At 43.5% G+C, this 13,136-nt stretch overlaps 2 protein-coding genes across 3 annotated transcripts in view; one reads left to right on the top strand and one right to left on the bottom strand.

Annotated features, from left to right (window-relative positions):
- The window catches only part of LOC307120608 (histone H3.2), a gene marked incomplete at its 3' end in the record, with an annotated part of 447,270 nt that overhangs the window by 225,549 nt on the left and 208,585 nt on the right, over nt 1–13,136 (bottom strand). The window lies entirely within an intron of this gene.
- Nucleotides 1–13,136, top strand: part of LOC307120113 (Fc receptor-like protein 5) — a 315,523-nt gene that overhangs the window by 200,230 nt on the left and 102,157 nt on the right. Inside the window, exon 2 of one of the 2 annotated variants that reach the window (XM_079806983.1) lies at nt 12,104–12,148. The exons of the other annotated variant lie outside the window; for it this stretch is intronic. Within the exon in view, the coding sequence (XP_079663109.1) occupies nt 12,104–12,148 (45 nt within the window). The remainder of the gene's footprint in view (nt 1–12,103; nt 12,149–13,136) is intronic. 2 annotated transcript variants of the gene reach the window in all.

Here is a 13,136-nt window from a genome sequence, read left to right as displayed (position 1 = left end):
AATTCGCGTCCAATTCGCGCCATTCGCGCGAACTGGACGCGCGAATGAGGCGGATTCGCGTCCTTCGCGCCGCGCGTAACGCGCCTTCCGCGCCGCGCGTAACGCGCCTTCCGCGCCGCGGGACCACCAGACGCGCGTCAACGCGCCTTTCCATTGACTTAACATTGAAATCACTCGCGCCAGACGCTCAATTCGCGTTTGGTGTGAACGCAGCATTAGTGTCACATCCACGCCTGTCCCAGACTCCAGTTCCCATGACCCTCCCTGTCTCACACCTGAACTCACTTCCTCGTTATCTCTCCCACTCTCCCTGGATTCCCTGCACCTGGTTGTCTTTAGCACTCCTTTATATTGTATTCACTCCCTGCACTCCTTGTCCGTTCTTGATGTTGATGTTAAGTTGCCTGTGTTTGTCATTCTGTTTCTAGTACTTATTAAATACCCATCTTTGTTTGAAGTTCTGCCTCCTGATTTCCTGCTGCCTAGGCAACCTGTAACAGAAGAACGGACCAATACAGCAACAGGACTTCAGCGAGATGGGCATTTTTCTGCTCTCTCCAGTGTCCCCAGAGGAAGGCAGTTCGGCAGAGAATCGCCTCTGGGGGATTAGGCAGAACGGTCTCCCACTGGAGAGCTATGTGGAGGAATTCTCTGAGCTTGCTTATCTGGTGAACTGGCCAGATGCACCGCTTAATGCGTTTTTTCTGATGGGCCTGGACGAGGACACTATTTGTTTCCTGGAACCTGCCTGTTCCCTTTCCCTAGTCGAGACAATCAATCTGATATTGTTCCTAAATTGTTCCGAGTTTGAGATTGTAGAAGAGGTTCCTAAGAATACGTGTCTTCCTCGTCCAGTCCCCTCAGAAAAGCTTGCTGCCTGGTCAGTTCACCCTCAGCCAGTTTCCTCCGCATATCCCTCCAGTGGGCCTGCCGGGAAGGTCCTGCCTGCCCCTAAGCCCAGGCGGAAGAGGAGGGCTGCCGTAAAGCCCCCGTCTCAGGTCATGACCACGTGTGACCACTCCGTGTCTCCTAGATTAAAACCAACTCCAAACTCTCCTATGACTGCTCCATGTCTCCTGGATTCCGCTCCAGACTCTCCTGTGTCCGCTCCAGGTTTCCTGGATTCCGCTCCAGACTCTCCTGTGTCCGCTCCGGGTTTCCTGGATTCCGCTCCAGACTCTCCTGTGACTGCTCCGTGTCTCCTGGATTCCGCTCCAGGCTTCCACGAGGCCGCTCCAGGCTTCCACGAGGCCACTCCAGGCTTCCACGAGGCCGCTCCAGCCTTCCACGAGGCCACCCCATTCCACAAGCTCTCCACCCCACCCCTGAATAACCCCAAAGAAATTTTTTTTGGGGGGGGCTCTGTACCTGTGGTTGGGAAACATGTCAGTGGGGCTCTGGTTCCACCAAGGTGCCCAAGGTCTCCTGCTCCGCCCAAGGCTCCAGACCCGTCCAGGTCTCCTGCTCCGCCCACGGCGCCTGACCCACCCTGGAGACCCCTGTACCCATCTGCACCTCCCCCGCACCTGCGTGTAGGTCTTCAGGGCGCCCACTATAGATACTCACGATTAACATGAGACTGGCAGAAACTGTGTGTGTTATGACCCTTTAAAGGATAACTAAACCTCAGCTCAGCGCTTAACTCCTCCCACTGGCAATTTTTGAAAAATGCTGGAAAAGTGGGCAGAACCCAGCGGAGACAGAGGGGACGAACTGAGTGCGGGACTGAGCGGAGGGCGTGCACCTGAGACCCGCAGTGACGGATTGATTGACAGCTCCCAGACTCACGAGTCGCAAAGATGGAGAATGACTGGAGTGACGCCAGTAGCTTTGCAACAGAGCGGTCATTCTCCCCCACCTTCACCTGAAATGGAGGAGGGTGAATTGTCTGTAGACACAGACCCGGAGCCTTATCAATTCCAGCCGCTGGCTCAAACTGCGTTAACTCCCGATGCCGACGATGCTAGCGAAGCAGCAGCGCAAGAGAGAATGAGACACCTGACCTTATCTATGAACAGTCAAACCCTTATACTGAATGCCACTAAACATAGATCAGATACCTAATAGCCTATTATAAACAGATTTCCTCAAATAAAAGTTAGACTATATACGCCAGCACGTTACGGTATTGTTGTTCGTTACCGCGGCAACCACTTGCATGTCAGGGTTTGAAAGTGCGTCTCATCTATGAAACTTATCTGTACATATGACGGGCGGCAAGAATATCACAAGAAAATCGTGATTTGCACTGACAACTGCATTATTTAACCGCATTTTCTTCATTACAGATTTCATTCATAATGTTTCTACTTCATGTAACATGACAGTTCATACTGGAGGTAAGCTGTTCTCATCATGTGATTGGGAAATGGGAAAACATTTCTGAGGGCGTGGTGAGCTCGTGCCAGGGGTGTGATGAGCTCATGCTAGGGGCTTGGTGAGGTCGTGCCAGGGGTGTGGTGAGGTCGTGCCAGGGGTGTGGTGAGCTCATGCCAGGGGTGTGGTGAGCTCGTGCCAGGGGTGTGATGAGCTCGTGCCAGGGGTGTGGTGAGCTTGTGCCAGGGGTGTGGTGAGCTCGTGCCAGGGGTGTGGTGAGCTCGTGCCAGGGGTGTGGTGAGCTTGTGCCAGGGGTGTGGTGAGCTCGTGCCAGGGGTGTGGTGAGCTCGTGCCAGGGGTGTGATGAGCTCATGCCAGGGGTGTGGTGAGGTCGTGCCAGGAGTGTGGTGAGCTCGTGCCAGGGGTGTGATGAGCTCATGCCAGGGGTGTGGTGAGCTTGTGCCAGGGGTGTGGTGAGCTCGTGCCAGGGGTGTGGTGAGCTTGTGCCAGGGGTGTGGTGAGCTCGTGCCAGGGGTGTGATGAGCTCATGCTAGGGGCTTGATGAGCTCGTGCCAGGGGTGTGGTGAGCTCGTGCCAGGGGTGTGGTGAGCTCGTGCCAGGGGTGTGATGAGCTCATGCCAGGGGTGTGGTGAGCTCGTGCCAGGGGTGTGATGAGCTCGTGCCAGGGGTGTGGTGAGCTCATGCTAGGGGCGTGGTGAGCTCGTGCCAGGGGTGTGGTGAGCTCATGCTAGGGGCGTGGTGAGCTCGTGCCAGAGGCGTGATGAGCTCGTGCCAGGGGTGTGATGAGCTCGTGCCAGGGGTGTGGTGAGCTCGTGCCAGGGGCGTGGTGAGCTCGTGCCAGGGGCGTGATGAGCTCGTGCCAGGGGCGTGATGAGCTCGTGCCAGGGGCGTGATGAGCTCGTGCCAGGGGCGTGATGAGCTCGTGCCAGGGGCGTGGTGAGCTCGTGCCAGGGGTGTGGTGAGCTCGTGCCAGGGGTGTGGTGAGCTCGTGCCAGGGGCGTGGTGAGCTCGTGCCAGGGGCGTGGTGAGCTCGTGCCAGGGGTGTGGTGAGCTTGTGCTAGGGGCGTGGTGAGGTGATTGGCTGAAGCGAGTCAGACCTGTATGTGAAATCACATGTTGTGCATGTACAAATAGGAAATATGAATGTGAAGTGAATTTGTGGTCTTGTTTCAACTGCATTGGGTCGACGTCACTGTAGCCTATATGTGACCCCGTCTGTGAAACCCTGGCTAAAGTCGCATAATCTAAATAGGAGATATAGAGCGTCAAAGTAGTCATAGCCATAAAAATGACCAAAACAGGCAATTTGTGTTTATTGCTGTAAATGATAGATTATACCAAGGGCTTTGAGATGCAGTACTCAATTTTTCATTTATAATATTATAAATACTGAAATTAATGATTTTATTGATGCTACGTTTTATTATTTTGCACCAAAAAATACCAGACGTGGGCTTCTTAAATATTGATTTGAATCGTCTCTTTGTTTACTTTGGACGCAGAAACAACTCCTGATTCTTATATCATTCGGTTCAGAAACGTATTTTTTACAATTACAAAGTGCAAGCAGACCATAATATCAATCTGCACGACCAAGGATCAGATCAGTGTCGGGAAAGTGTCGCATTAAATTCAAGTTCAAATTCAAATTCAAATTCAGTGTCGCATCAAATTCAAGGCACTGGTGCTTGCCTTCAAAGCAACCACTGGCTCTGCACCAATATACCTAAACTCGCTTGTTCAGACTTACACACCCTCCAGGAACTCACGTTCTGCTAGTGAACGACGCCTTGTGGTGCCATACCAGAGAGGCATGAAATCACTCTCACGGAGCTTTTCCTGGGCTGCTCCCACCTGGTGGAATGACCTGCCGATCTCAATTCGTGCGGCCGAGTCTGTAACCATTTTCAAAAAACACCTAAAGACACATCTCTTCCAGCAGCACCTGACCAATCAAGAATAGCACCTATCATTCTATTCATTTTCTGTCTGTCTAATTTATTTAAAAAAAAAAAAAAAAACTGTCCTGTGTGTTCTGAGCTAGATTAACTGAGACTTGCTACAGCACTTGCATACTGTTGCCATTGACTGTTCTTTTGCTCTCATTTGTAAGTCGCTTTGGATAAAAGCGTCTGCTAAATGACTAAATGTAAATGTAAATGAAAGGCAAGAAAACGGCGACTTAAGCAGGGTTCCGTTTTCTGTGTGGATTTCTTTGTGTCATCACCGACATTTCAGGAACAGTTTATTTGTTTCCTAACTCCACCTTCTGCCTATACATCCATCTTATTTTAAAGACATTTAATGGCTGCTAAGTGTCTAAATAGTTTGTTTTTTGGATGCCGATGCGCTGGTTTTATGAATTCGCTCTCTGACAGGGCAGCCGCGGCATGTGAAGTGCACGGAACAGAACAGCTGATAGTTTAATTAATGATGATTAATATAGGCCTACTGTCTTTTGTAGGCTAAATAAAGAACCCGCATTATATATTAATATAAAAAAGTTGCGTGTGTCCTTCGGAAGCAAAGCTCTTGCGTCTGATGTTTTGGTTTCGGTTTGTAAACCTATAGAACATGCATGAATGAGAACATAAAGTGCAGGACGTGCTTTATGTAGGCTAAAAGAGTTATTAAGCACAATGAGCCATGAAAAAATTCTAATGAATCATAATGTAATCGAATTGTGAGACAAGTGAAGATTCACAGTTATGACTAACTATCTGCACAAATTTGAGACTGACCTGTTCACTTGTTAGGGCATTAGGCAAGGCAAGGCAAGGCAAGTTTATTTGTATAGCACATTTCATACACAGTGGCAATTCAAAGTGCTTTACATAGAAATTAAGTTAAAATAGTCATAAGTGAAAAAATAAAAATATATATAGTATAACAGTTATAATAGGAATTAAAAGGAAATAAAAAACAAAGATGAAATCGCCTATCTGGGGTGGAAGAAAATGGAGAGTCAGGTTTACTTTAAAAATATTTGTCAGGTAACTGTGTGTTTAGACAGTAACCTTACAGACAAATCTTCTTGGCCTAACTTGAGGGCGTTTTCTAGATGTTTTACGCGCCAGAGCAGATCTAAACGGGTCTTCCTCGCACCGGAGGGAGTACTCAAAAAAAATATTTGTCAGGTAACTGTGCATTTAAACATTACCCTTATAGACAAATCTTCCTGGACAGGTACACCAGGGCTATCTCTACTTTGTTCGACCGTCAGAGCGGATCTACACGGTCCTTCCTCTTACCACCAAGGCTATACAGATCTATCCGTCAGAGCAGATCTAAACGGATCGTCCTCGCACTGGAGGGATTTTGATTTATCGCTCCCCCGTCTCTCAACCTCTTCCACCCAGACAGCCTTAACAAAATAAAAAATAATTAAAAATAAAAGTATAATTAAAAACTAAAAATAAAACAGGGTTAAATTGAAACACATAATTAAAGTGCAAGCAGTTCGGACAAAGCACAGAGCTCATTCAGTAAATGCATAAGATAAGGTGCAATCAGTCAGACGTACAGTGGCATAGCTCATTCAGTAAATGCACAGCTGAACAGATGTGTTTTGAGTCTGGATTTGAAAGTGGCTACTGTTGGAGCACATCTGATCTGTTCAGGAAGCTGGTTCCAGCTACGGCTGGCATAATAGCTAAAAGCAGATTCTCCTTGCTTTGAGTGAACCCTTGGTGTTTCTAATTGACTTGATCCTGACGATCTGAGTGATCTGTTGGGTTTGTACTTAATCAGCATATCTGCAATGTATCTTGGTCCTAGTTCATTGAGTGATTTATATACAAGTAATAGTACTTTAAAATCTATCCTAAATGTAACTGGAAGCCAGTGTAAAGACCTGAGGACTGGTGTGATATGGTCATATTTTCTGGTTCTGCTCAGGATCCTGGCAGCAGCGTTCTGTATGAGCTGCAGCTTTCTAATGGTCTTTTTGGGAAGGCCAGTGAGAAGACCATTACAATAGTCCACCCTGCTGGTGATAAAAGCATGAACGAGTTTCTCTAAGTCTTGCCTGGAAATAAAGCTTCTAATTCTTGCAAAATTTTTTAGATGATAGTAAGCTGATTTAGTTATTGCTTTGACATGACTACTGAAACTCAGGTCAGACTCCAAAATCACACCAAGATTTCTGACTTGATTTTTTGATTTTAGACCTTTAGCCTCAAGATATGCGTTCACCTTGAGAATTTCATCTTTGTTTCCTAATGTAGTGATTTCAGTTTTGTCTTTGTTTAACTGAAGAAAGTTTTGGCACATCCAACTGTTAACTTCATCAATGCATTTACATAGAGAGTCAATGGGGCTGTAGTCATTAGGTGACAGGGCTAAGTAGATCTGGGTGTCGTCAGCATAGCTGTGGTAAGCCATTTTGTTATTTTTCATTATTTGGCTCAGTGGCAGCATGTACAGGTTGAATAGGAGTGGTGCAAGAATTGACCCTTGTGGGACTCCGCATGTCATGGATGTCCACTCAGACTTATGGTCACCTATACTCACATAATAACCTCTCCCTTCTAAGTATGACCTGAACCATTTGAGGACCATTCCAGAAAGCCCAACCCAATTTTCTAGCCTGTCAAGAAGTATGTTGTGGTCAACAGTGTCGAATGCAGCACTGAGGTCCAGTAGTACCAGAATTGATGTTTTGCCTGTATCTGTATTGAGGCGAATATCATTTATAATCTTTATGAGCGCTGTCTCTGTGCTGTGATGTGGTCGGAAACCAGATTGAAAATTGTCAAAATATCCATTTGAGTTCAAGAATTTGTTCAGCTGACTGAAAACAACTTTTTCAATGATCTTGCCTATGAAGGGGAGATTTGAGATTGGTCTGTAGTTGCTCAGTATGGAGTTATCCAGATTTCTCTTTTTAAGGAGAGGCTTAACTACTGCGGTTTTAAGGGAGTTTGGAAAAGTCCCAGAAAGAAGTGAGGAGTTTACCACTTCTAGGAGATCTGCTTCTAAACAGTTAAACACACTTTTGAAAAAAGAAGTGGGGAGTGTGTCAAGAGCGCAGGTTGATGTTTTAAGGTGCTGTACCATTTCTTCTAAAATTTTACCATCAATTGCTTCGAAATCAGTCATAATAATTTTATGAGGTTGTTGTCTCATCTGACTCACCTCAGAGCAACTGAACGATGTGCTGATCGCATTTCTGATATTAATGATTTTCTCGGAGAAGAAGGAAGCAAACTCACTACATTTGCTGTCTGAGAGCATTTCACTGGGAATGTGACTCGGGGGGTTTGTTAGTCTCTCTACAGTAGCAAAAAGAGTGCGTGTGTTGTTTATGTTTCTGTTTATAATATTTGAAAAGAAGGTCTGTCTAGCTTTGCCTAGTTCCACATTGAAAGCACGAAGACTGTCTTTATAGATCTTATAATGGACTACAAGTTTTGTCTTTCGCCACATGCGTTCCGATTTCCTGCATTGTCTTTTCATTAATTGCACTTCTGTTGAGTTTCTCCAGGGTGCTTTTTGTTTGCCACTCTTTTTTCTGACTTTCACAGGAGCAATATCATCAATTACACTCTTAACTTTTGAGTTAAAAGAGTCAAGGAGAAAATCAACAGAGTCTGCAGATATGCTTGGTGTTAGAGATATAGCCTTCATAAACAGCACACTAGTGTTCTCATTTAAGCATCTCTTTTTGACAGAGACAGATCTAGTTTCAATGGCAGGAGAGATTGATATATCAAAGAAAATACAGAAATGATCAGACAGTGCCACATCCTTAATAACTATCGATGAAATGTTTAGCCCCTTACTGATAAGTAAATCTAGAGTGTGTCCACGATCATGTGTGGGTCCGTGAACATGTTGTGTCAAATCAAAAGTGTTAAGAACAGTCATGAGATCTTTTGTTGTACTGGATTCAGCATTGTCAATGTGAATGTTAAAATCCCCAGCAATAGCAAAACAGTCATACTCAGATGAGATTGCTGATAACAGCTCTGTAAAGTCATCAATAAAGGCCGGAGATTATTTCAGAGGCACAATGCCCAGATATTCTAGAGACAAATAATCACCGAATGATACTTGCTTACATTGATAAACATCTTTAAATAGAGCTGCGACCCCCCCACCCCTTCTGATTGGTCTGCAGACACTCATAAAAGTAAAGTTAGGAGGGGCTGTTTCATTGAGGACTGTTGCACTGCAGCTGTCTTCTAGCCACGTTTCATTTAGAAGCAAAAAATCTAGGTTGTTTGTGGATATTAAGTCGTTGACTAGAAATGATTTGTTTTTAAGTGAACGGATGTTTAAAAGTGCTAACTTAACAGTATTCACTTTGATTTTTTCCCCCACAGTAATCTTAGTTTGATAAGTAACAGGCAGCAGATTAGATGGGTTTGCCATACGGCCTGAGAAAGCCTTGGACTTTCTATCACGTAATAGAACAGAAATAGAGAAAGATAAAGACATACTGGGCTCACGCATGTTTTGTAAACATTTGATAAGATTGCTGTTGACGTTGCGAGGACCCAGAACACGTCACTGAGAGCTGCTATCAGTTGTTTTTGGTGCAGATGGAGGAGTGTGTGTGCCCTGGCATTGTGACCGAAGAAATCTCACAGGAGGAGGGGCAGAGCGAGCTGGGCCCACAGTCTTTGGTGGTTGTGGGGCTCGGTGTTCTTTGGTTGATATCTGGGGGCTCGCAGCGATCGAGTGTGATTGTCTGTTTCCAGTATAAACAAAATCCATTTTCTCTGTGAAGCTCAGAAGTGGGGATGCTGTTGATATGTTATTGTCTGGTTCAAGGAGTGACATTTCTTCCAGCTTATTGCTTATATCACATATAAGTTGTAAAAGTTCACCAGTCTCACCCCTGATGGTCCCCATTTTTACCAGTTCCTCCACAGACTCCACAGTATGGGCTGAAAAGTTACTGTTTAGTGGCTCGATCTGTGTCACTTGGAGCAGTTCTAATCCGTCACAGTGTGTCTGTGGTGAGCTCTGAGGGCGGGGCTCTGCTGGGAGTGTGTCCATGAGAAGTGGTTGTTGTGGCTGCGTGGTGTTATCATTGTCCTTGTGGGGTGTATCAACCGCATGTCCATTCAGATGCTGAAATGAAGTCCTGTGATCGTACTGTACTGGTGTGTGTGTGCCATCCAGGTTGAGTGGGTTAGCACACACAGCTGAAGGATGAAGAAGGGAAAAATAAATATTGTCCTTTAGCACTCTTGCACCGAGTTTGTTTGGGTGGAGGCCATTTGATGTAAACAGTTGTCTATGACTCCAGAAGAGATTAAAATTGTCGATAAAGTTCACTCCCTTCATGTTGCAGGTTTTTTGCAGCCATGTATTAAGCCCAAGTAGCCGTGAGAACCTATTTGTTCCTCTTGCTGGAAGTGGTCCACTGATGAACGGCTGAACTTTCAGTTTTCTAAGTGTGTCAAAAAGTTCATTGAAATCCCTCTTTAGAAGTTCTGACTCCTCTCTCTGAATATCGTTCTTTCCCACATGAATGATGAGTCGATTTGCAGGCTTATGTTTAATCAGAATGTTCTTAAGTTCCCTGTTTACATCAGAAACTGTTGCTTGTGGAAGGCAGCATGTAGTTGTATCCCTGCTGCTAATGTTTCTGATTGTTGAGTCGCCCACTATCAGAGTCCTGGGCTCGGCTGCGCTCTGAGCTGAGGGCCGCTGTCTGCTCCACCTTGAGCGCCTGTTAGCATCAGTGTTAGCTGCGGGCTGATTCAATCTGAATGTTCGGTCACATTCATCACGTTTGGGGAATCCTCACCCACATTCATTAGCACTTCAAATCTGTTTTCAAGATGTATATTTGGTGGTAGAAAACTAGTGTTTGCAATCCTTGTATCTGGGGTAGAGCATGCTACTGCGGCAATATGTGATGCTCGTGACAATCTGATGTCTCGAGTGCCTTTGGGTCTTGCTCCCTGTTTGTTCCATCGATTAGTGTGTTGATCAGTTACTTGTTTCTCTACATGTTGAGTAGCACTACATTTATGGGACTCACCGGCAGTGTGCAGAGGGCGATCATGATGAAGCTCTGCTGTGTGATTCGTCTGGATGGATGGTTCCGCAAATAACTTTGTTTCAAGAACTGCAATCCTTTGTAAAAGTCTGTGGCAGTTTGTGCAGCAAGTAGATTCTAGAAGAGGCATTTTCTTATCCTTTTGAATGTAGGCAGCTGTGTTTTCCCTTCTCCGGAATGTAAGCTGGAGGCAGTGGGAGGCTGGTCGGTTGAAATATTCCGCTTTTTGTTTAGGAATTCAGTCACCAGAGTTTCTAATTTTATCATTGGAGTCAAGCTTTGTCGTTTGAGCACTGTGCTGATTTGCTGAAGTTGTAAAATATAGAAGCGATAGAGCAAAGCGCGGAGCAGTAAGCAAGAGCGTCCGAACAGTAGCGAAGCAGGAAGCAGAATCGGAAGCAGGAAGCAGAATTAGGCCTAGTCCTGGATTTACTTATATATTAATGGATATATATAGGCCTGTTAATGACATTTTCTACTGAGATTTAATTTTACTAATAAAGTTATAGCCTACAAATCATTAGAGTGAACTGACTTGGTAAATCAAGCTCTTGTGGTGCCCCCATTCGTTTCAATGTTTCACGCTTTTTGGACATGCACATCATAATAAATAGACTTGTTTTACAAAACTAAGAATTTTCCCATAAATGTGTCCTATATCACTGAAAATGGGAGAATCTTAGCTTTAATGTGGTATATGGCACATTATCAGAATAATAATGGTTAAAATGTTTTACAATTTCAAAAATAAGCTTGATTTTAAAATTGGAATTTCTCAAAATCATGATTTTCTGAGGCTGAAATTCAGCTAACTTTTGACATGATCTTACTCCGTCAATATTAAAGATATCAAGGTTATATTTTCACAGAATGTTCTTTACATTATGTAGGATGATTTTATGTATAAAACAGCGAATGACAAAAAAATGACTTTAGTTGGGTTTTCACAGACAGGGTCACATATGTGCTGCTTGGTTTACGTGTTCTGACCGCTAATGGAAAATATCAAGCGCTTCCATTTCAGATTCCCTGTTATCAGATATGCTGAAGATGTTGCTGTTCATGTTTGTTAGCTCAGGACATTTTACAAATCCAGACCAGACGATGTTCTACGGCCATGTCCGGAATAAAGAGTAGCCTTTCCATGTCACACAGTAAGATTTAATATTTTGGCCATAAACCTATCCAAGTCACAGACAGTCTCAACATCAGTAGCTGTACTTGTTGTATTTCGACCATAAGGTGTCACTGTGGCCTCAACGTTTCCCCCTCGCCTACTCTGAGCTCGATTACTATGTCTGAGGTAAACCACGCCCTTTACTCCGCATTACCCTACGCACAAATAAATGTAAAAATAAAGAAATGTATAAATAAATAAAAATAGAAATGAATACATGTATAAATAAATAAAACAATAAATAAATAAATGTATAAATAATTATTTATTTTAGTTTTTTTTGCTTTTATATATATATATATATATATATATATATATATATATATATATATATATATATATTTTTTTTTTTTTTTTTTTTTTTTATTATATTTTTTACATTTATTTGTTTATTTATTTATGTATTTATTTATTTTTAATATTGGCAGCTTTGGGATTCAATATGAATGAGCATCAGAACAGAAAAACACTCTCAGTTCATGTAGAATAAACTCTAGACATGTTTCAGTGTGTGATTGACATTGTGTTGAATGAATGGAAATGATTCATATCTGTGTTTCTTCTGCTTTCAGTGCTGATGGCCCTCGTTCAGTCTGGACTCACTAAAGCTGATGAAGGTACTGTACATCACTGCAGTGATTATTATTAACTAATGTTAAATGTGTTGTAGTAGTTTATTTGTCTTCATGGATCCACATTTGTCTCTTTCAATGTTTTGCATATTTCTCAGAATCATCTGACTGTATTTCCTTCTGCTGCAAAACATTACAGAAATCTGCTGTTCAATCAAACAGTTCTGCGGTTGTAAAGTAGTTCAGGAGCTCATAATCCACTGTATGAAACAGAAATGAGTTCTGCTCAGAGTCATTAAGATGCTCAGCTTTATTCCTTCAGTGGTTTGGCTGGAAGGACTGGAAGTGAAAAGAGCTTGAGAACAGACAGATAGAAGTTCAGCTCTTTAAAGCTACACTGTGTAACTTTTTTAGTCTATTCTTAGCTAAAAACACTTAGTTCTTTCAAAAATATATGTGTTCATTAATGTATATTTACTTCTTTCAAGTAATAAAGTATTCTCGTAAGTTTATAATATGCCATTGAAAATACATAAGGTAATGGGATCTAACGGTGGTCGCCATGTTGCCCCTCCATCTTGAAAGTACATTAGCCAAAGAGGGACATACCCGTAAATTCAAGCTTCGCCTTTTGCGTTTTAACCGGTTTTAATACTCGATGGCACTGTACAAAATTCCTTGCCTCGCGCATGTGCGCGTCAACGTGTTCAGACTTGTCTGGTGCATGTGCAGAGAGTTTTCATCTCAGCAGCGTCCAGTAACAGAGTTATACAGAGTTTTCCTGGCTTGTTTATTCCTCAAAAGTCTGTTTTTCCTTGTGTGGTATTTCTGTGCGTTAGTAACTCCGTAAGTAATAATAGTTATTGTCATTGTAGATGTGTGTCATCGCGTAATTCAGTTGATGTCACCTCAGAAGTATTTTTGTGTCAACATACAATAGCGTAATGCTCACCTATTTGAATAATCATTCAGTTATTTTGTTATCAACAATGTTTATTCGTTTATAGAAAATATTTGCTTGTAATGTATGTTG

Source organism: Gobio gobio (genome assembly GCF_949357685.1).
Source record: "Gobio gobio genome assembly, chromosome: 2".
Taxonomy (NCBI): Eukaryota; Metazoa; Chordata; class Actinopteri; order Cypriniformes; family Gobionidae; genus Gobio; species Gobio gobio.
Note: the sequence above shows the minus strand (reverse complement) of the source record. Positions and strands in the feature narration are given on the sequence as shown.